Here is a 24,692-nt window from a genome sequence, read left to right as displayed (position 1 = left end):
GGTTAGTTAGGAATCTGTTTGATCTCCCACTTACTGCAGAATTTGTCTCCCAGTAGATATCTGGATAGCTGAAATCTCCCATTACTACTGTGGTATGCTTCCTACATTTGTTAACTGGTTAGCAAAGAGTTCATCTATTTCTTCTGATTGTTTGGGTGGCCTGTAATATACACCTATGGTAATGTCACTTTTTCATGTGCATTCCTGCAGATATGTAGTGTTCTTTTACATATAGTGCAACTCCCCCTCCTCTTTTTGTAGACCTGTTTCTTTTGAACAATTTGTATCCATCTACCAGTCCATTACTTTCATGGGTTTTGTCCCACCAGGCTTCTGTAATGCCAACTATGTCATACCCTCCCTTCTGTATTATTGCTTCTAGTTCGCTTTGAGCATTTGTATATAAACATTTAAGACTTTTATGCCTGTCCATGGGTATGCTTCCTGTATCGCCTGATTGTTGTTTGAGTTTTTCTTTTTTTCATCACTGCCTACCTCATTGTTTGATTTGTTTTCTTGGGATTTGTGATTGGTTTTGGGCTCTAAAGATTCTAGAGATTGCTCCCCCCCCACACTTTTAGTTAAAAGTCCTCCTGATGAGTTGGGTCAGTCTTTTTCCAAGTGCATTGTCCCCTGTTTTTTGTGAGGTGTAGCCCATCCCTTGCCAAGAGTCCATTATCTTGATACTTCTGCTGTCTCCATTTCTTCAGCTAGCTGTTGCCTTAATGCAATTTCAGTTTTTGATAGATATTGTCCTTAACTATATTTTCCATGCCCAAAAGTACATGCTTATGCCAAAATTATTATTCAATAATTCAATCTTTAATATGCTGGTATCATTTCTATGTATAGCTTGTCTTACCATATAAGGGGCAAGTAACTGAAGTGAATCTAAACATCAAACTAGCATTTTGTTTGGCAGAGATACTGATTTTTTTCTCCATCACTTATCAGCTTCAAATTCTTTCATAATGCAAGGTTAGTATTTTATTGGAGGGTGGAAATACAAGAATTTTACTACCAATTAGGAAGGGTGTGAGAGGTATGTTCACCGCCTTGAGTTATTTATAAAAATAATAAATGCAGGATACAAAGAAACACACAAACAAATAAATAATTGCAGTTAAAACCATTTAATTTAAATGACTTTTTGGCATGGCCGGAGGACCTAGGCAGCTTTGATTTTAGAGTTTTTTGTGGTGATGATTTACACTGTGTTTGTTTTTGCATTATTTTCTTGAATTGTAATTTACGCATAATTCTTTGAAGGAGGATGGTATGTAAATATCAGCATAAATACATAGATTTTTTTAACTGATAAAACTTTATCTTCTGGAAGATCCTGAAAGATTCCAGAGTTTGAAACCTACTTCTGTGTAACCAACAGACTGGCTTTACATCTTTTGAGATCTCCAAACATTTTTGCAGAGTTAGATTGTTAGAATTTACCAACTTCATTGACCAAACAAGTTTAAAAAATAGGTTATGATTCTGATATTGCCCTTATAGAAAAAAGGAGGAGATGCTATCAAAACTTCACAGACATCAAGCATGTTTGCTGCTGGGATGTTTACATCTTATAGAGCTACAGTTCTTGACTAGAGTATCAACTGCTTTGGGGACTGAGAATTTTGGGAAAAGATCGGAAGGAATAGCTGCTCTAGCATGAGAGACAGCGATTATATTTTGCCTCTTGTTTTCTTCTACCACCATCACTTGACCCATTACTATGGAAAGCAGAACAAGATGAGAGTAAAAAGTCAATGGTTAAACACAAACCATTTTGGAGCTGATTAAATATTAAATATCAGGTAGGGGATCTAACCAAATAAATAAACAATAAAACTTTATACATGCCATTCAGCTTATATGCACCCAGCCAGCGACAGAACGGCTGGGATCTGGGCAGCATGCAAGTTTAATAATAAATAAATAAATCCAACCAGGTTACAACTTTTTCCTTTGGATATCAGTTCCTGAAATTGAAAATAATTTGTCCGGGAAGGAAGGAGCTGCTATCTTTCAAAACAACAACAACATAGATCTAAAACCCTCTAAGACATTTAGAATATTCCTGGTGATGGTTGATTCCTTGGAAATTTCTAATGTCACCATCTTCCTCTGTTTCAGGAATATGGACTTAATTTGATTTCAAGTTACTCGCCATCTCTCTCTGTTTCAGGAATACTGATTTGAATCAGAAATACTGATTATGCCTGGTTACTCAGCCATATCTGGCAGTAAAGTACAAAGCAAAAAGGAGAAAGCAATGACAATAATCTGCTTATACACAGGAAGCTTTTGGCAAGCACAGATGCCCAGTTAACAGGGTGGAAAGTTTTTTCAATGATACGATACTCCAGATCTACCACAATGCTGAAACAGGACACCAGAATTACAACTTAGGACATGTAACCCAACCAGGATTGCATGTTTGTCTCTTCTACCATTCCCTGCTAATAATTTTATTGGAAAACAGTGAATTTTGTTATTTGTGCAATAGTCCAGATCCATACTTTTCTTGCTAAATCAACTCTCACACATTAACTGGGTGCAATGCTTCTTGGAACAATGGATCATCAGCATGAAGACCATTGGATGGTAACTTGGCCATGCTTGCTGACTGAAGCACCACATTCTAACTCATTTTTCTGTAGAGATGTTATATATCGGCTTGGGTGTAAAAGGTACCGGTTTACTGATAGACAAAATTCTCATTTAGTACTTTCTACTGCAAATTAGGGCTCATAATCTAATGTTGAAGAGGTACAGAATATGTCACATACTATTTTCATATTCTTTCAGTCCAACACAAGTTTTTCTGACAGCATCCTGAACGTTGGCACTCTATATATTTCAACACTGTTAACACTGATTAATATTGAATGGGGCACTTCTTCTTCTATATATGCTGAAAATGGTTAGCTTTAGAATGTAATCATTGTATTTCAATATCAATGGCCACTCTTTTGTTCTCCTGTTCTTAGGAAGGTGAGTCCCTTAGTCTACCACCAGTTTACCTGTTTTACGACTTTTCATCATTTTGTCAACAACACAGCTTCTGAGTTATAATTCCAAATTGCAATCTGCAATTTGTAGACATTTTCTAACCATAACTTTTTTTAAGAAGCAAGCTTCTCTCCTGCCCTATTATCAAATCTCCTTAAATTTCCATCATGGATTTCATTCAAGTGTTCCTACTTCTAAACACTTCAGCTTTATTTTTGCTTGAGGCAGCCAGCGTGTTAAAGCTATCCACTGGGAATAGGTGATGAATTTTTGCTCTTCACACCAAACGATTACATTTTTGATGTCTAATCATCATTAATTTCACACACACACACACACACACACACACACACCACACACCAACCCTCCTATAACTTATCTTTGAATCACTGGCATTAAAAATGCCAAACAACATTAAACAGCCCAATTATTTCACTTACATATTCATACTAAAGGCATATTATTTGGCAGCTTAATAACCAAGATGCTAGTGAGCCACTGTGAAAAATTAGCAGAGTGGCATATTTCATCCATCACTGCAATTTGCTTCTCACAAGATCTTGTAAACAAAGCAAACAGACTGGAAGCGATCAGGAAAAAAAAAAGGGAGAAGCGCAACTGATTTTACATAGAATCGTGCAACTTTCATAAGACGCGTAAGGCTTAAGCATAACAATGCAGGATTACAGACTTTATGAAATGATGGATTTAGATTAAATTAGATTACTAATCGTTCACATGCATGCCAAACTTGTAAACAGCCTGGAAGGTTACAGAAATAATTGGTTATCAAGCTGGGAGGAAATTCTACTTCCTCATGTATCATAAATAATTGAATAATTGTAGGGAGGATATTTTGATCTGACCGAATTATTTCCCTGTTTTTTGAATTAGGTCATCTGTAGCAATTTTGCAAATATACAGGATCTCTCCTCTGTACCAATATAACAATACTGATTTCAGTGTGCAGTAGCAGACGTAAAAGGTATTATGGAGCATGAATGCTCAGTTGGAAGCAGAGGGTGTTTGTGTTATAAGGTTGAATGTGATAAATAAGAATAACGTCTTTCTAGATCCAATGGCACACAGACCCATTTTTGTGCAGAACATAAATCCAAATAAACAACTTATAGGGGGAAAAAGGGAGTAGGGTGTTATTTCTTTCTTCAGTAAAAAACTGAAATTCCTAAAGCATGATGGTATAAAACAAATGGGGGTGTGTGCGGAAGTGTTTTTGATCTTTTATTAAACATTATCACACTAACCTTCATTTTTAAAATGCAGCATTTCACACATGTCATTTAGCCCAACTGCCAAATACTTCATTCATGTCTATCAACCTGCAAATTCTGCCCTTTGAGGGGGAGATTTCAGCTGATCCAGGTAAAATGATAAATCTGAAGTGTATGTTATCATTTCCTGCATATGAATACTTAAAATATCAAAGTTTTACATAGTCATCATAAACAAAGAAATAAATAAAAAATAAATAATCAAATTCTCTCTATTTTTTAAATACAAGTCAACAAATGCAACACTGCAAAAAAAAATCGATTAAATAATCTAATTTCTTTCATTCTTCATTTTAACGTGAAACCTGGACATCTTTCAGTTGACGTGACTTCAGTTTGCAGCTCTCCATCACAAATCTGATTTTGTCTATTTGGAACTTTTTACCAGAAAGACCCAGATTTACTGTATCAAGCAGATACAGACTTATGAATACTGCAATTTTTCTCTCATTCTAAATTTAAGTTTGGCTATCACAGTGAACACCTTTGATGCCTTCTGAAATTGCAGCCATTACCACGGATTGCAAGAAATCAGACATAATGGTCGAAAGGAAGTAGGAGGGAACAGAGGGAGGAAGAAGAGAAGAAAATAAGATGGGAGATTAAGTTTTAACCATTTTAATTTTATCTCCAAATCCCATCCTTGCTCTCATGCTGGCAAGGGGTAAGATAAGCCACAAACATCCTGAAGCATGACACCAATCTGTTGAGGGAAAATACATTTATCCTTGAATCCTGATCAAGTCGGAACATGCTCACTTATTACTTTGATAGTATGGGAGGGACATAGAGTGGTAATCCAAGAGGATTCAAAAATCTCATCCTTAACCTCTCAAATTTTATTAATTTTCACAAAATTTCTTTATTCTGCAATCTCATTAGTCACATAAACAAACAAACACTTGGCTGGATTACTGTACTTTTGGTCTTTTTATGACATCAACAATAACCTCCCATTATCTTCCTTATAATAAGAGTTCATATTGTATGTTTATTTGACTTATTGCGTTGTCTTACTTCACAAAACTCACATACAAATAAATGAATTAGCTTAACTGCTAAACTGACTTGCTGAACTAGCAAAAGTACATTTTAAAAGCTTTTCTTTGTTTTGGTTTTGCAAAATTTCATCTAGCAATATAAGACTAAAAGCATAAGCTTAAAAAACAATTAAACCAAATTACATACTAAAATGTAAAATTCTTCATCAAATCTATTTTCCTATGTACAGATGGACATTAACATAAATGCTACAATAAAATAGATATCATTTTGGCATTAATTTACTGTAAATTATTTTTTGAGAAACTGATTTATTTATTTATCACTGGAAATGTTCTATTCATTCTCTTTTCTGGAAAACACATGTAATAAACCATGTAGTTGTAACAGCTATTTTTTTAAAAAATGAAATACCTTCACTGAAAATCTTTTTCAAAAATATTGCTTTTAAATGTTAGAATTCAGATAGAAGTGGAAAGGACATAAAGTAACATTTGAAATGTAATATTCTCTGAAATATTAACACTTTTTAAAATGTGGAATGCATAGAACATAGAAAGAAGGATAAAACCAAAGTTACAACTATGTATCTATATCTCACTGAAATCAGGGGAATTTAATTTCTAAATTCTGACTGGATTAGGCTCCCCAGAGAAATGTAATAGAATATTAATTTGGACTATACAAATCTTGCATTAAATTTATCACAAAATTAGGAGACTATTGTTATTTCACTTAGAGCTTGACTTTTATCTATCGTATCCAAAGAAATGCCAACACCAAGGGGTTTTGTGTTTTTTTGATAATTTTGATAAATGGATGCCAACAATTTCACCTCCAGATTTGTAGCTTAGGAAAAACCCCCACAACTTTTATGGCAAGGTAAACCAGATTGTCATTTAAACACTTCGGGGAGAATATTGTTTTCCCTATAGATAAATACTAAATATGATTTTGTAATTGAACAATGAGATTAACTGTGCATTTTATTTTATTCTATCTTATTCAAAACCAGAGTTCAACTGATGAAAGGAACTGCCAGCCATTTAATGGATTGTGAATCAAGATGATTGAGAAATAAGCATACACAAAGAGTTTAAGAGCAGAGAGGATATGCTGAACCAATGAAATATATTCTAAGAGAACATTAAAAATATTGTAGTATAATTTCCCAAAGCTGTTAGGAAACACTATGTAATATACAACAATATTTAACTTGGGGATCTCATTTTAGTGCTTTAAAAATGAATTCACTTCTGCAGCCAATGTTTTATTTGTCATTTTAAAAACTATTGCTAAATACACCATTTTTAAAAATCTTAATTCTGTTTCGCCCTCCTAACTGGGAACAAGGCATTATTAAAAACTGATGTTTAGTTTTATATAACTACTATATCAACAACTCAAAGATCAGGTGTTATTTTAGATATATGTGTGCTGTGAGAATATGTTAGGTGGGTTTTTTGGGGGGGATGCATGGATACTTATTATGGCTTTTCAGGAATTGAACTAATTTCAGAATAGTTACTGCAAGCATCAACCTGAGAAGGCTGCAAAAGAGGGGAAAGTACACACACACACACACACACACACACACACACACAAATACATATACATATATGACTCCTTCAAGTATTGGCATGTTTATATCATCCTTTTAAAATCTGTAACAAAGTGGTATTCTCTATTATAGCTGTTGATGCCACTATTCTTGAAGTAGGTCTTGTCAAAACATCCTTCTTGTCAATTTTTTTTCTTTCATTTATTTATTTGCCTTCAGGTAATATTTAGAGAAATGCAGAACAGACCATAAGAAGTTGGTTAATTTTCTTCACAGCTTTTGTTCCACCAAACTTATCAGCTTAAAAACAGCAACTGGTGGAATTCTCACACAAAGCACTCTCATCATTAGGATCCTGGTTGAAATCAATATATTTCAAAAGATAAATTTATTTTCTATACAGAATTTCAAAAGATAAATTTTGAATGCCATTAATTCACAGGAAGCTGATATTATTTATATAAACTCAGCATGACAAAATTACAGGTATAGTCTAAAATCCTGGGAGGACACAAAAAGCTCACATATCTGTGTAATTTTAACAGATTTAGGAAGAGAAAGGAATGACACTAATCAATTATTAAAACTCACACCAATTTTCCTCCAATATTATAAGAACATTTGTTACCCTTCTAGAATCTTTTTCTTTCTTTCTTTCTTTCTTTCTTTCTTTCTTTCTTTCTTTCTTTCTTTCTTTCTTTCTTTCTTTCTTTCTTTTTTTCCTTTCATACATTTAAGTAAATGGAGCAAAAAAGAGAGAGGAATACATGATGTTGTCTTATTGTTGTCTTATTTATCCCTTTTCTTTATTTGTTCTTGGAAAACTTGCAGGGGAAAGTTTATAATCAATGAAGATATTATATTCAACGTAGATGCAATCAGGTTAAACCAGATTAACTCTTTTCTACATCTCCACCAGAGATTCTGAGGCATGCATATTGTGGATTGTGACACAAGTACAAATCAAACGTTAACTTGTGCAGACAATTTTTAGGCCTCTAACAATCTAACTACTTAATTCCCCAAAGACGGAAGGTACATTTCAATCTTCTCTTCTACGTGTAATAAGTAAATCAGCCCCAAAGTGACTGATGTGACAGAAACTTATCAAAGGCTCCTGTAGGGATGACAACTACAGACAAGGTGGCATGTGTTGCTCTGATTAAGAGAGTTTTAGTTAAGCACTCTTGCAGCACAACTCAGTGTCACCAAGTGAAGTCTTGCCTTATTTTGTACTTGTGATCCTTATTTGAATTTCAACTATTTCATCACTTCTTAAAATGGTAACTGCGGAGACAGGGCATTAGCAACCCACTGGCACTGTCTCACATCTTTAGGAGAAAAAAGGTCAGCCTGTGCAAAGTGTTAAATCTCGGAAACCTGTCTTTCACTAATCTAAGCCACTCTTGTTTTATTTTTTTAGTTTTTAAATTCTGGATTAGGAAAATTACTCCAGGATCATTTATAGAATCTTGGTCTCCTTAAAAGAACGGGAGGACTCTTTAAGGCTGCTTAACTTTGAATGCCACATACACAACCATCACTACCACCCCCCACTAGCAGAAACATAGGATTCCTCTTTCTCTTCCTCCTCTCTTCCAGAATTGCAATGTTTTTCTGCTTTAAAAGGTGCACCTGAAGGATGTGATGGGGCTACATTCTGCACACCCTTGCTTTTGATTTTACCTTTTTCCCCTTGGAACAAAAATGCTCATGTGGAGCTGCAGCAAAATTAGGGGCTTCCTCCACCAATGTGGTTTATTTGGTTTTTAAAGGGGAGATGAGTTCTGAGAAATATCTAGATATTTTCCCCCAATGCTTCACCTCTTCCCATTCACCATTATAAATAGACTTTACCTTTGCTAAGATCAGAGGAGGTGGAGGAGGTGGAGGTGGAGGTGGAGGAGGAGGAGGAGGAGGAGGAGGAGGAGGAGGAGAAGAAGAAGAAGAAGAAGAAGAAGAAGAAGAAGAAGAAGAAGAAGAAGAAGAAGAAGAAGAAGAAGAAGAAGAAGAAGAAGAAGAAGAAGAAGAAGAAGAAGTGATTCTCCTTTGGATGTTATTGATACACATTTAGACTTTCATGATACATCTATCCAGTCAATGGAATTCTAAAAGCTCCCCGTTCCAGATGTTGCCTGTCTAACTATCCCTGCAAGGGGAAAAGCACATTCCGAAGCCTGATTCTTTCCTCTCTTCCCCGCTCAGTCGAGGCCACATCCTAGGAGGATCGGATGGGCGCCCCAGAGCCTCGTCCTTTTCTCCAACGTGTCGACGACCGTGGCAAGCGCAACCCTCCTTCCCAAGGAAGTCAGACGAGGGGTGCTGGGGAGAAAAGGGGGCGGGAAAGAGCCGGGATTGAAAGAAAAAAAACAAAGAAAGACCCCGAGCTTACCTTTTCTCTTGGAACGCCGTCTCCGCCGCCGCTTAGACTTGCCTTTCAGCTGCCCGCCGGCTCCTCCCGAGGATCGGCTGCTCTCCAGCACCGAGGTCATGGTTCCCACCCGGTAAACAAGAGCAGCGTGGGGGGCACCGACACGGCCGGGACCTGCTGGACGGGCGGAGCGCCCCCTCCCTTTTTTGCCTCGCCGCTCCGGCTGCTTTCCAGTCGCGAAGAGCCAGGCTGCTTCCACCAGCGGTGCCGGGCGCGCGTTGCTGGTGCTCGGATGCTCTGAATGAGCAACGCCGCCGCCGCCGCCGCCGCAGATCCGGGAGAGAAAAGTAAGAGCAGCGGCGGGAGGGAGGGAATATCAGGACACCCGAGGATGCCCGCTGGGGTTCCTTCACGCTGCTTTCTCTTCGGTCCGAGCGCTTTTGCCCTCGCGCGCCAGACAACTTGCTTTCTTCGGGACTGGCAATGCACGGCGCGAGTTCTTTCTTTCTTTCTTTCTTTCTTTCTTTCTTTCTTTCTTTCTTTCTTTCTTTCTTTCTTTCTTTCTTTCTTTCTTTCTTTCTTTCTTTCTTTCTTTCTTTCTTTCTTTCTTTCTTCTCGTCTTCCTTCCTTTCTTCTGTTTTTTTGCACCTTTGATAGTTGTTTGGCCCCAGCAGCCACTTTGAAGCCAACCATGCAACCAGCACCCCTATTTGCTACTCCGAAGTCTAATAAGGTCCAATCACAGCTCTAAGCTGCCCGTGACATCAGCAGCGGAGACCTCCCCCCTCCCCCACCGAGACCCCCTTCCCTCCCGCCGCCTTCCATCCCTCCCTTGTCAGCTTGCAAACTCAGCTCCCATTTGGGCTGACAGCTCTACCCAGCACCTGAGAGCGAAGGGAGGCAGAGGGAGGCCACGCCGCGCCGGCGGCGGGAAAAGGAAATCGAAAGGAATTTCGCTCTCCGCAGATTTGGCGGGGCAGGTTAATTGCTATCCCAGGGGCCGATAAGATGCATTTTTGTTGTACTTTGACAATAAAGGTTCATTCATTCATTTCGGGGGCAAGGAGAGATCGGGGAAGAATGTGAACGGCTGAGTTCGGAGATTTTACTCAGAGAACAAACGCGATTGCGGAAGTTCTTTCTGCGATTCATCTCCCCGCACTCCGAACTGTAGCTTTAGAAAAGATGCAGGATCCATCCAACACTGAATGGCCCGGTGCTCCTTTGTGATGATCCCCTTACCCAGAGTGTGTGTGGGAAACTGTTCTTACCGGAGAGAGAGAGAGAGAGAGATGTATAAGACTCCATGTTCCCCAATTTAAAAGAAGAATTAGTCCAGAGGGATGGAAGAATTTGGAATAAAATAAAGTTGAGTCTCCATACCATTGTTTCTCAACTTTGATAACTTTAAGATATGTGGACTTCAACTCCCAGAATGCCGCAGCAGCCATGCTCCATATACAGGTAGTCCTGTATACTTAACAACGGTTTGTTTAATGACCATTCAAAGTTACAACAGCTAAATTATGGCTGTTTTTCACATTTATGATTGTTGCAGCATCCTCATGGTCACATTACCAAAAGTCAAAAACTCTTTTAACAACATAAATGTTCAGCTCAGTTGTGGTCGTAATTCAAGGACTCCCAGTACAGTATACATGTGTGTGTGTGTGTGTGTGTGTATTGACACTTTATTTAAACTAAATTTAATATATCAGTGCATGAGCTCTGCAGATGACATACGCTAAATAAATAAAATTAATAATAACATCCAATTGTTAAATTTATCATGCAGTCATTAAGCAAATCGTGCTTCCTTTATTGACTTTGTTTGTAGGAAACTGACCGAAAAAGTTGCAAATTGTGATCACATGATGTCAAGGTGTTGCAGCGGATTGCATGTCAATTGCCATGCCCGAATTTTGATCATGTGACTTACAGGGATAGTTGTATGTGTGAGAGTTGCAAGTCACTATTCAACGGCATTGTATCTTTGAATAATTGTTTTAAAAAATGGTTGTAAGTTGACAACTACTTGTAAAAAAGAAACAGAGTTTCTACTGAGAGTAGCCATATCGACATTTTTATAAAAAGAGTTTTACAAAAACAAAATTTTACAATATATCCCCAAATCCCTCCCACCCCAAACCCACCCACTTCCCCCCCACACTTCCCAGAGCTAAATACAGGATTATAGTTACAATAATCATATTCTAAATAAAAATTATGCATAATATACAATTAACCAAATTCATAATGTGCTTTAACTCCCCTTTAACATAACTACAAACAAAGTACCAATAACAATATCCCACTAAAATCTACTCATAGGCTAAATGGAACTTTTTAGTCCCATATTTGTTCTGAATATAATTTATCCATCTCCTCCAAACTGAAATATATCTTTCCTGCGAATGATCTTTCAAATAAGCAGAAATCTTAGACATTTCTGCAAGATTCGAAACTTTAAACACCCATTCTTCTATAGTAGGCAAACTATCCTTCTTCCAATATTGTCCCACCAGTAACCGTGCTGCTGTTATCATGTTCAATATCAAGTTAGTTTCTTTAACATCACAATCTACAACATATTGACATTTTTGACAGCCCTACAAACACCTCAATGGACAGTTTGGCTTGTGCCCTTCTTCTTTCCTTAAAAATAAACCAATTGTTAAAAAAAATAATTTTTGAAACTTACAAAGAGTAATATTTCAATCTCCAAGACTCAACCCAAATGCTTACAGGCTCATAATTTTAAACATGATGACTTAGGGCAGGGGTAGGCAACCTTGGCTGACTCAGGAATTCTGGCAGTTGAAGTCCATGAGTCATAAAAGAGCCGAGGTTGCCTACCCCTGACTTAGGGGTTGTACCACATCTAATGGGATTTATTTCTTACACAGGAGTATGTAGTTGAGCTAAGCAATCCATCTATCTACCTACACACATATATACTGCAATTGCCTTTTTTCCCCTCTCTTAAACTTCTAATAATATTTACTTGGGAGCAGGACCAACTGTGGACATTGTTGCTTGGTATGAAAGCTATGAGGAGCACCGCTTTTCCATTCCATGCAACTAAGCATGGAATTGGTTTTGATACTGAATCTTACCTCAGCAACACCAACAGTTATTTGTCTCCGCCGTAAGCAGGGCAAAAATCCATTTTCAGAAAATTCAATTTTATCCTTAAAAAGAAGGAAACAGCTGAGGAATCCCTTTCACTCTTTAGGATTTACCAACCAGTCTTGTTCAGGAATAGGTGAGGATCTTATTTGTCTTGTTCTTCCTCTATGATAAAACCTGATCATCCTTTGCATATTTCTTCATTAGAAGAGATTGAAAATCAGAGGAATCAAAGATTTGCTCATTCGGAAAAAAAGAAAGGCCTGGTTTGGATGCCCATTTATACAAGGATTCTTGTTTGAATTACCACATTCTTGTAACAGACCTGTTATTATCGTTGGTTCAGAGTCAGCCAGATATTTAGATTGGATATGGCATTCTTAACTGCCTATTGAATTCTTCCCAAGGACCTGGGATAGGAGATGTTGTTTGACGGTGTTAAATGTATAGTTGCAGGATGTAAGCTGTTGAAGTAAAGCTGTCTTTTGCAATTGACTGGTGGGTGATTTTTGTCAATGCCAACAGTGTTCAAGTAGTATTCTGGATTTTTTAGAATTGCATCCAAGGTGCTTATTACTGTTGTTAATGCTTCTGAGTGAATCTTTATTTGCAATAGTGAATCTTTATTCCTGCTGACTGCCTGGACAAGTCCTGCCTGCAGTTTTCGTGGCAAGATTTTCAGGAAATGGTTTGCCCTTGCTCATTTCCCAGGATCGAGAGCAAGAGATTGGTTCAAGTTTAACCAAATGGTTTTGTGCCCAAGGTAGGACTGCCTCTGACCCCAGCAAAAAACTGTCTCTCTGCATCACCACTTATTCATCTAATTTACATGTCCAGTGTAATATGGAGTCCTTTCTTTTTTGGGAATAGTCACATCTATCAAATTTGAGAAACTGTGTTTAACATTTTTTTTTAAAAAGAACTTGTCCATATCCACAAGTTTCTTCATGAGAAAATGGGAAAGAATTTGAAATAATAAAGCAAGCTGCATGTGAAAATCAGCAAAACCAACAGATTCTTCCATCCTAACTTGAAATTAACTTATTAATAGTACCTAGAAATTTGCAGAGCCTTCTGAGATGCACTTATCAAAAGCTATGAAACTCACCCCCAAGCCAGCTATTGATCTCAAAGCAGCCATGTGCTTCTTGATCTGAGCATGCCCAGAAAAGACTTCAATAGGGATTGTCTTAAGTGCTTTGCACAGAATTATTAAAAATTGGTCACAACTAGTAGTAGATACTTTGTTGAACTTGTCTGGACTTGAAATTATGCAGGCTTGGGCCTAATATGTAGGTTAGTGCTTAATCCTATGGAGACATGGAATTACAGGACAGTAGACTGGTGTGAGAAGCACCTTGCAGAAACAGTAATAACTCATGTACAGGTTGCTGTGAAGAAAAGTCACCAGAAGTCAAACTTGACTTGAAGAAAACTCTACTATTTTTTTTCTGATTAGGACTGAGTACAGAAGCAGGAAAAATATGGTGACTTCCTTGTAGAAGGGGTAGAAAAGCAACCTTTACTGAAATAGCCCAAATCTTAAGAGTGCAGTAGCCTGATGTCCTACTGGAAGCATTCCATCTCGCTATTGTTATGCCCCTTAACTTTTAAGCATTGGTTAGAAGCAAAGGATGGTAACAGATGTGGAGAAGTCTCATAAAAGCCCAGAAGAATGTGCTCTGTTTAAAAGCATACTGTATTACAGTGTTTACTCTATTTTTAGTAGAACACTGGACATAAGAAGCCATTTTAGCTAGTGCTACTGTCCTTGCCTTACACTTTCAGCCCCAGATATTTCCTTTTCTATGCAATTTCTAAAGGTTTATAATAAGAACCCCAATGAATTAAGTAGAATGCCAGTACAACTGACAAAGGAGAATGCAGTCAGTCAGGATTTACAGGTAGTCTCGATCTACAACCATTTATTTATCGATTTTTAAATGTTACAATGCACTGGAAAAAGTGATTTATGACTCCCCCCCCATTTAATGACTATTGCAGCATCCCCATGATCAAAACTTGGGTGCTTGGCAACCAGCATCTATTGAAGATGATTGCAGCATGCTGGGTTTGTGATCCCCATTTGCTACCTTCCCAGCTGGCTTCCCACAAGCAAAGTCAATGGGAGAAGCTGGATTTGCTTAACGACTGTGTGATTCACATAACAGCTGCAGAATTAAGCATAACAATTGTGGCAGAAAAGATCGTGAAATTGGGTGCAACTCACTTAAGTACTGCTTTGCTTAGCAACAGAAATTCTGGTCCCAATTGCAGTCATAGGTCAAGGACCGCCTGGAATAGTTTGTCAAAAAGGAAAATACTAGAAAAAAATGTTTTGGTAGCCAACATAGAGTAAGAGGTCCTTGTACTGTAGCTAGGAAAGTATATCGTACAACAGGTGTAGAGAAACTTAAGGCAAGAAGACAAAGAAAAAAGTTAGGAAACATCTGTCTGCCGAGAAACTCGAGGAACCAGAAAATATAAAACGTAGGCAAAGTGAAGGAAAAGATTTAAGGGCACTCGGGAAAACAAAATTACTTCTCCTTTATCCACCCAGCCATGTCGCTGCTTTTACAAAGCTTCTGAGCACAATGGAGCATCCGAGGCTAAACAAAATTGACTGGAAAAATCCTCAAGCAAATTTTGTAGCTATAATTTGCTTGACAATTAAAGAAAAAACCCTCTCCTGCTATGAAGGTTAAAAAAAGAACAAGGGACATAACCTACTCCAAATTATAGTAATAAAAAAATCTTACCAGTGGCAATCTGATATGCTTAATTTTCTGAATGTAATAAATTGAATATATAAAGTAGTTTGTGGCTGATGGCTAAAGAGAGCTGAGTTTAGGAAGATGATACATAATTGGGCAGAAATTTATCTCCAAATGTTAGCCCGGCATTTTTAAGCGTTTCAAGATTTTAGATTTGAATTTAGATTTAGATTTTGACTGATACAGATAGAAATAAACATGGATCAGATGGCTGGCTGAACTAGATATAATAGCACAAAATGTTGTTGTTGTTGTTAGCTGCGAAGTCGTGTCCGACCCATCGCGACCCTATGGACAACATTCCTCCAGGCCTTCCTGTCCTAAATCTTTACAGCATCGGACTTTCCTTTCACCACCAGACACATCCACAGCTGAGCGTCCTTTCGGCTTTGGCCCAGTCGCTTCATTCTTTCTGGCGCTACTAGTACTAGCCCTCTGCTCTTCCCCAGTAGCATATTGGACGCCTTCCGACCTGAGGGGCTCATCTTCCAGCGTCATATCGCTTTGCCTTTTGGTACTGTCCAAAGGCACAAAATGTACCTTTTTCCAATTTGGAGGACAAAAGTATGAGATTGGTGGAGGGGAGGAAAGGAAGGGAAAGAAAAGGAAAAAAGAAAAAAGGAAAGGAAAAATAAAAATAAAAGATAAAAAAAAGGAAAAAGGAATGAAAAAATAAAAGGAGAAATAGAAAAGAGGGAAGAAAAAAGGAAGGGAAATGAAAAATAGAAAAGATGAAAAAAGAAAAAGAAAGGGAAGGAAAAAGAGGAAAAGAAAAAGCAAAGGAAAAATTAAAAAAAGGAAATAAAGGAAAGGAAAAAGAAAAGAAGAAAGGAAAGAAAGAAGTCTGGATGAGATTAAAATTTCGTACAAGATCAAGAAATATTCCACAGGGATGACAAATGGTCTCAGAAGGCAGAAAAAGCACTGTAAGTATCGTGATATGAAGGGGCAAAACACTTAAGAGAAAAGCAGATTGTTGGGGGCAATAAGCTGACTTTGTAATAATGCCGCTTGGGGTGTGTGTGTGAAAGCCCTAATAAGCAGACATATACATAGAATGAAGGCTACTGCTAAGCTTGTAAGCCGCCCTGAGTCTTCGGAGAAGGGCGGGATATAAATGGAATTAAAAAAAATAAATAAAATAAAATAAAATAAAAATAAACAAAAGAGCAGAAGAATTTGGGAAAGATTTGAGGCAATTTCAAATGTTGATTTTAGCTAAATAGTCAAGTCTTGGGCCGCAGGCTATAGTTATGATCACTGCCATTCTCTAACTCAGGGGAGAATATGCATCCCAATTGATAGAGTGCGACAGAAATTTACCTTCTAGGAAGCCAATACTGGCAAACTAGAACACAAGAGATCTTGAGAGTCATATTCACTTTAATCACTTTTCCCTTAATGCTGAATTTATAAAGTAATACGTTAACATTGGTCATTCCAAAAGACCTACTTATTATTATTAATTTGAATGAGTAAGGCACCTAATTCCAGTAGGGTCTTTAGTAGAATTCTGCTGACTTTGTGTGATTCATTTCATCTTTACTAGATTTGAACCTGTATGCTTAAAAATCTGACTAAAGGAGATTTAGAAGATTCTTTAGAAGGTACACACCAAACAGAAAATAGTTTTTTAGATGTTTTGGCAAAATCCCTAATTCAAATGCTTTACATCCGGCAACTTAGCAAAGAATATTTTCTCCTGATATAATTTCTACTTTGTTAAAAAAAAATACATGTTGGAAAATTCCTATGGGTAATCTTTAGTTTAATTTGTACTCTGTACGCTTCCAATCTGTCCAAATTAGAACAAGTGCATATAGATAGTCCAGGGGTAGGCAACCTTGGCTCTTTTATGACTCGTGGACTTCAGCTCCCAGAATTCCTGAGCCAGCATGGCTCAGCATGGAAACCTCTCCCTTTCCCCTCAGCATGGCTGGCTCAGGATTTCTGGGAGTTGAAGTCAACGAGTCATAAAGTGGCCTAGGCCTAGGCCAGGGGTAGGCAACCTTGGCTCTTTTATGACTCGTGGACTTCAGCTCCCAGAATTCCTGAGCCAGCATGGCTCAGCATGGAAACCTCTCCCTTTCCCCTCAGCATGGCTGGCTCAGGATTTCTGGGAGTTGAAGTCAACGAGTCATAAAGTGGCCTAGGCCTAGGCCAGGGGTAGGCAACCTTGGCTCTTTTATGACTCGTGGACTTCAGCTCCCAGAATTCCTGAGCCAGCATGGCTCAGCTTGGAAACCTCCCCCTTTCCCCTCAGCATGGCTGGCTCAGGATTTCTGGGAGTTGAAGTCCACGAGTCATAAAACAGCAAAGGTGGCCTACCCATGAGGTAGTCATTGACTTACAATCATTCATTTGGCGACTGTTCAAAGTTACTGAACTTTGATCATTTTTCACACTTATGAGCATTGTAAAATCCCCTTGGTCACATGATCAAAATTTGGATGCTTGGCAACTGACTCATATTTATGACAGTTGCAGTGTCCTGGGGTCATGTGATCCTCTTTTGTGACCTGACAAGCAAAGTTAATGGGGAAGCCAGATTCACTTAATAACTGTGTTAGTAACTTAACAATTGCAGTGATTCATTTAACAAATCTGACAAGAAAGGTCATAAAATGGGGCAAATCTCACTTAAGTATCTTGCTTAGCAACAAAAAGTTTGGGCTCAGTTGTGCTCCTAAGTCAAGGAATACTGTTATGTTACTCAATTCAGCTGGCAAACATATTGTTTATATATATCACATTAAAAACATAGTTAAATAGCAAAAAAAAAATAGGGAGAGAGACACATAAATAACAGGGAATGCTGCATTATCACTATCTGAAGGTTCAAAACGTTTGAGTCACTAGAAACAATATTGTGAATAATTAGTATGGACAACCCCATAGTTTTCGATTATTCCAACTTATTTTATGTACATAGAAATAGCTGGATAGAAATGAAAGTGGAATACTGGGTGATCCCACCTCCATTCTGCATCATAAACAGACAATTCGATGGTTTGAGATGATGCATCTAGTATGATGTGCAGTGAGGCTACAAAAGATCTCTCTGTGAAATAGTATTCTACATAGAGAGAAAGAGAGGAGAGATGCTCTCTGTTCTTCAATCCCATGGAAAAGTAGGAGTCAATCTGATTGGATCTAACTATTTCTTTACATCAATGTTAAGGAGTATAATCAAAAGCAAAAGAAAAAGAAAAACCAGGCTAATAATAAAGTAAAATGAGGCGGGGGCAAAAAATATAGAATAGAATAGAACAGAATAGAATAGAATAGCACTAACAATAGAAATCAGCAGCATAGTTACATATGTTTAAATACTGTCTGTTCTTATTTGGAACAAAGTCCTATAAATTTCAGGCCCAAAGCAGCTGAGATAGTGTGCAAATGTGTGCAAATCTGACTTAGCAGCAATGGGGACGAAAGATGTTTAATTCCTTCCCTGCAGTATGGTTTTCTAATCAAACATTTCTGATCAAATGTGACAGCAACTTTCCCAGGGATCTGTCTATCTTTTTTTTAAAAAAAAAACAACAACAAATGGAAAAGCAGCATTATGAAAGATTTTTCTTGAGAAAATATTTTGGAGACAGTGTAAAGCATGTAGCATGTTGTAAATCCCACCATTGTGATTTATTAAAAAAAAAGTTAAGCTGACCATGCTTTGTTAATTAGGTCATAATTGATTGTCTGTTCTTTACAACACTCTAAAACAAACCACATATATGCGTAAAGTGACATTTAGTCAGTTTAGGCCAATGGGTATCATTAAAATGTTTAGAATTAGGCATTTGACATACCTAATACCACTGAAACTACATATTTAGATATACATCCTGGCCTGGCAATGAGTCAGTCTGCAAAAATCCAATTAATTCAGGAGATACAGAACTGAGGAATCCTCCTGTAAGGCAACTTTCAGCTGCTCAGGATTGTTGTGTCTTTACAAGCAAATTGATGAGCTGGAAGTAACCTGTTTTTTCCTGTCTAGGAGACACTCTCTAATACACCAGAATGGATTGGATTCTTGTTTGAAGCTCCCATCCTGCTCAGTTTTTTGCCTGGCAGGGCCTTCAGAAGCACTGAAGCAAAACGTAAATGCAGTCCTGAGATCATACAGGTGCGGCATGAAGGCTTTCTGCTGCAGAATTCCTGCCTTCACCTGCTCTTGGCCTAGTTTCTTGAAAGAGCTTCTGACAGGTTGGTTGTGTGCAAGGAGACAGAATCAGTGAGGTTTGATCCAAAGGAAAGGATGTTAACCTGATGAATAATACAGATGGTTCTTGAGTTACGACTGCAGCTGGAACGGGAATTGCCATCACTAAGTAATGTGGTCATAAAGTGTGATATCACGTGACCGTGATGCGCTAATCACAGTCTGACTTGGTGACCCCAATCCAGGCATTCCTGGTTATTAGCATAACTCCAGAAACTTCAGTTGTTAAGCAGGAAGCAGAAGAAATCCCAATTAAAGAGGGTGGGAGTGCAGCAGGGTTACGGGGAGGTCCTGGGACACTCAGCACAGGTTGCATAATGTAGGAAGAGGTGTTGCAGTGTGGGTCCAGGGAGGGCAAGGAAAGAGGACATGGGCCATGTGCTTATGTGTGAGTGCAGGAAAGCCAGAGGAAAAGGGTGCAGTCTGCCTGTGATGCAAAGAAGGCAGGGAAAGAGAGCATGAGGTGTGTAAGTTCAGGAAGGGCAGGAAAAGTGGATATGTAAGGTAAAGGTAAAGGTACCCCCACACATGCGTGCTAGTCGTTTCCAACTCTAGGGGCCGGTGCTAATCTCCATTTCAAAGCCAAAGAGCCAGAGCTTGTCCGAGGATGTCTCCGTGGTCATGTGGCCGGCATGACTAGACGCCAAAGGTGCACGGAACGCTGTTACCTTCCCACTGTAGGGTTCCCTATTTTTCTACTTGCATTTTTATGTGCTTTCAAACTGCTAGGTTGGCAGAAGCTGGGACGAGTAACAGGTGCTCACTCTGTTATGCGGCACTCGGGATTTGACCCGCCAAACTGCCGACCATCTGATCGACAAGCTCAGCGTCCTAACCCACTGAGCCATCGTGTCGTGTGCAAATATGGAGGCTGAAGAAAGAGGACACAGGTGTGTCTTTTTGTGGAAGTGCAGGGAGACCCGTGAAAGAAGGTGGAGAGTGTGTTCAAGTATGTATGTGTATGTGTGTGAATGCAGGGAGGCAAGGGGTATGGGAGACTTACCCTGCTGACTTGTGACTGTCCCTCCTGGCTTCCCTATTGACTTGGCTTGCAGGAAACAGACATGGAAGGTTGCAAATGGAGATCTTGTGACCATGTTAGCACGAGACGGCTGCCAAACTCTTGAATTTTGTTCATGTGGCCACAGGGACAGCAAGAACTTTGAGGACAAGTTTTAAATTCCTTTGTTCAGTGCCATCCTAACTTTGAACAGTCACACAGTGAACAGGAATGGCTCAAGGACTGACTGTATTTGTCATCTTGAAGAAAAAGTGGACTGACTCCAGGCCTGTCTCTTTCTTTGAACGTGGCCTGGTTTTTTACACATCAAACAATAATCTTAGCACTATTATCTTTTTAGCCATTTCCATTTTGTAGGTAGATTTTGAAACCCATGATAAAGCTTCTTTGAACTCTCATCAACTCTCCTCAAATTAGAACTTAAAAGGATTCTTGAGTTTTACCTGGCAGAAGTTAAATGGCTTTCCCTGGCATTAAATTGTGCCATCATCTACCCATTTGCAAAATCAAAGTGCTGCATTTACTCAGCCATTTTTATCTAACGCAAAGAAAAAAAAAAGGAATGAGGGCAACTTTTGCTAATACTGGCCATCCTCTTCTTGAAGGAAAACTCTTAATTTTGTCAAAACTTTTTCAAGGAGATGCAACATAATAGAAGTGAAAAATGAGACAGAAATTGTAACTCTTAGTGAATTGCTATGGTTATGTAACTTTCATGAGCAGTTAAAGCTCCAGATGGAACAGAGTTTTATACTGCCTCTTTACTTTGGAGGAGAAAGAATGTAAATCTTATAGAATATTAGCATTTTTGTTTATTTCTAAATATGCTTCAGTTGAGCACACGGGAATGGGTTAGTAAATTGTCACCAAGGCAGATAATGCCTAATTAATTTTTCTAGACTTACGGTAAATAGAAAATTGCATGCCACCTGGATGCATTCAAAGTACCACAATTGTATAGTTCCATCTAAGAGTGTAGAGCAGAATGCTGTAGCTAATAGCGTCACCAGGAAGGGAGAAGAGAAGGGGATGAGGAGGAGGAGGAAGGTGACGACAGAGGAGGAAGAAAAGAGTAAGAAGAAGGGGAGAAAGAAGTAGGAGAGGAGGAGGAGGAGAAGAAGAAGGAGAAAACTTCAAAACCCAGAATTTTCCAGCCAAATTTACAGTATGTTGTATGGCACCACAGAAAAGTTTTGGTTTAGCATGATTCAGGGATATAAAAAACAATAAGCCCAAACTAATTATTGCATAGATACCTTCACTTTGTATATTTTTGATGTACAGTTTTCAAAAAACTTCAGCTACTACTACTTTAATGAGAATGCTTAAAATAATAAACACAATTTGTGATGCATTAGGATCAAATCAGAAAAAAAGGACTCGCAAAGTCCTGTCAATTAACTGTTCTATTGTTGAACACAGTTTTAATAATCATTCATCCCATCTACATCATAAATCAATTTCATTAGCAACATCCATCAGGATTACAAGAACTGGAGGCTTTTTTAAAAAATTCTACCACAGAACTTGGTTAGGTTTTCATCTATCTTTCAGTCAAGAGATGTATTAGGATCTTCCATAAAGATGCCTTATTTAGAATCTAAAATTTGTTTTATGCCTTCTGCTGACAATCCAAGTCACTGGTTGCAGGAAAAAAAAATAGCTGAACAAAGGATCTTCTGTAGATATTTCATGCCTCCTACCTCACAGTGTCATCACCATGACACTGAAATATTGGTTCCAGCCAGCACTGAAATATCAAGAGAAATCTGTTCTTCTCTTGTATTATGGCCCATTTTTCTCGCTTGTTTTCCAGAAAACACAACCTAAGCCTCAAACAAAACTCTGTATATGCTCAGGGGAATAAAAATACATCACAGTATCATATCAAAGGCAGCTTTAAAAACATCTGCTGTCCTTGAAGCACTGGCCATCATCTAACAAATTTTTAGTTTATCTTACTCCATTGAAGAAAATGGTTGTACCTTCTGTGACACAGGTCAACAAATTCTCTATTTCACAGGAGTTGGTTTAGTGATACTAAAGAAGCTGGAATTCTGTCTTTTCAATGTTTTGGGGGGATTTAGGGATCCCCTCCTATTTAGTACTAACATACTACACATCCCTTGGAATGCATTCCTTTGGGATGTAACTTTGAAGATCTTTGCTATCAGCTGTCCAGAAATGATTTTCCTCAGGACTTGTTAATAAAAGGAGAGTAAATAAAATTTTGTGGACTCCTTTGCCACTGTCAGCTGAAATACAATTTCTGCCTCCTTCCTAAGCCCACGCTTCCTGGCCTTTTAAGAAGACATGGCAATTTGGGTTTGCATCAAGAGAATCTAGTTTCTTTTGTATTACTTAATAAGAAGACACTTATGGAGCTGTTGCTGGGCAAGGCAGTGTCACTCTTCTCAGCTGCCCGGTCTTTTTCTTGACTTAAATGTGGCAATAGCTGATAGGGATTTATTTTATTTTTTTCTCCCTTTAGTCAATTTACAAGCCAATTCACTTGCTAAAGCAATTCTAGGTGACATACAATACGTAAAACCTAAAAATACTGTAAAAGAACACTAACTAGAAATAGGAGGAAGAAGGAGTATTATATACAGTACATTTACAGCCTTGAGTTGTTGATAAAAAAATTAATAAAGGTTGGATATGAATGAATGAATCAATCAATTAATCAGTTGGAAGGAAAATATCTCAGTATCAATGCAAGCTCAATGAAATTTGCCTGGTTGCAAGGCCTATTAAATGCCATGTTTTTAGGGCTTTGTTAAATGACAAAGTTTGGAGCTATATAAAGTTTAGTGTGAAAGTTATTTCAAAATATGGGGCATCCCCAGGAAGATCATGTCATCAAGGTATCAAATAATCTTGGGGTAGTTATGTTAATTTTGCCCCTTCCTTTGATGTTCATTTGTTTTCCATGGCTCTTTTAACAGGAACACAAACTTCCTTTCCACAGAAATGCTGATACTTTCAAACTAGCCACATAAATTTCAAGTTTTATATAAAAGTATATCTCCTTCCTAGAACTATTTATTATCTACAGTATTTATGTTAATGCTGAGCCAGAATGGCTTTCAAAAATTCTCCACCAAATTTGATGGGGGAGAAATTGGGTTCGTCAATGGATTTCTGCAGAGAAAGGAGAAATTCTCCATCTCCATCTCAAGGATAGATTACCCATAAGAAGGAAGTGTAGCTCCACTACTGAGAAAGTTGCTCTGGAGAAATTATCTCATGATGTATTTTTTTAGTAGTTTAATAGGTGCATAAAAAGATGGGAAGGCTAGGGAAGATTATACTCCACCTATAAGAGTTTCTCCACAATGCAATAAGTAGATTGTCAAGAAGTCAGATGAGCCATATTAGACAGTCATTTAACAGCCTAATTTCTTCTAGCTAAGAAAATTGTATTCGTATGCTGTGTCAGCCAATAGTTAGCTTGGAGGAACTGGAAAAAAGAAAGGAAAAGGTTAAAAAGAAGCATCACGGCAATCTTCAAATATTTGAAGGACTATGAAAAAGATGATAGTATGCCTTTATTCTCTACATCAGCGTTTCTCATCCTTGGCAAGTTTAAGCTTTATAGATTTCAACTCCCAGAATTCTGGAAATTGAGTCCACGTATCTTAAAGTTGCCAAGGTTGAGAAACACTCTTTGTAGCATCAAAGGATAACACAAGAAACAGCAGGTAGAAGAGACAGAGATTCCAACTTGTAAGAAGGAAAAACGTCCTGACTATACAACTAACTAAGCAGTGGGAAAAAAATCTGTCTCCTGGATGCATGGAAGTGCCAGCCCTGGAGATTTTGTTTGTCAGCCAGTTGTCTTGAATGATATAAGGATTCATGATCTGGGCAAGGGTTGGACTAGGACACCACCAAGATCTTTTCCAACCTTACAAAGCTGGGATTCTATGAGCAAGAATCAGTAGGACAGCCGAGAGGTGAGGTGGAATCTGTAGTGGTTTAAAACCTAGAGTGAACAAAGCAATATTTCTTCGTTTAATCCATAACTGGACTCATAGATTCTAGGAAATAATAACAACAGCAGTCGGCTTTGTTTGAAACTCCATATTGGTGCTGCTCAAATATTGTGAAACTCTTTAATTTTCAATATTCCTGATGGCACATAGGAAAGACAAAGACCACCCATGCAATAGTTTCCTTGACCTTTGGTTGCCTTAAGCAACTTCACAAATAATTTAGTAAATGGCAGGGAAGAGAGTGACACCTTGACATTTTGGTCAAAGCAAAAACCAGCTTAGATTTTGATAAGTGGTGGCATATTTG

The 24,692-nt window shown here is 38.1% G+C and overlaps 1 protein-coding gene and 1 long non-coding RNA gene across 2 annotated transcripts in view; one reads left to right on the top strand and one right to left on the bottom strand.

The window, feature by feature from the left end:
* ADARB2 (adenosine deaminase RNA specific B2 (inactive)) overlaps positions 1–9,356 on the bottom strand; it is a gene marked incomplete at both ends in the record, with an annotated part of 478,028 nt that extends 468,672 nt beyond the window's left edge. Inside the window, one exon of the mRNA XM_083378222.1 lies at positions 9,257–9,356. Coding sequence (XP_083234348.1) covers positions 9,257–9,356 — 100 coding nt within the window. The remainder of the gene's footprint in view (positions 1–9,256) is intronic.
* A 5,808-nt stretch (positions 9,357–15,164) lies between these two features.
* LOC310649829 lies at positions 15,165–15,799 on the top strand. The gene is made up of 2 exons (XR_014494320.1): positions 15,165–15,370; positions 15,666–15,799. It is a non-coding gene; the product is annotated as an uncharacterized lncRNA (long non-coding RNA).
* The last annotated feature ends 8,893 nt before the right edge of the window (positions 15,800–24,692 follow it).

The sequence above is a fragment of the Vipera ursinii genome, assembly GCF_947247035.1.
Source record: "Vipera ursinii genome assembly, chromosome: Z".
Classification (NCBI taxonomy): Eukaryota; Metazoa; Chordata; class Lepidosauria; order Squamata; family Viperidae; genus Vipera; species Vipera ursinii.
The sequence above is the reverse complement of the archived record's forward strand: the minus strand, read 5'-3'. Positions and strand labels throughout refer to the sequence as shown.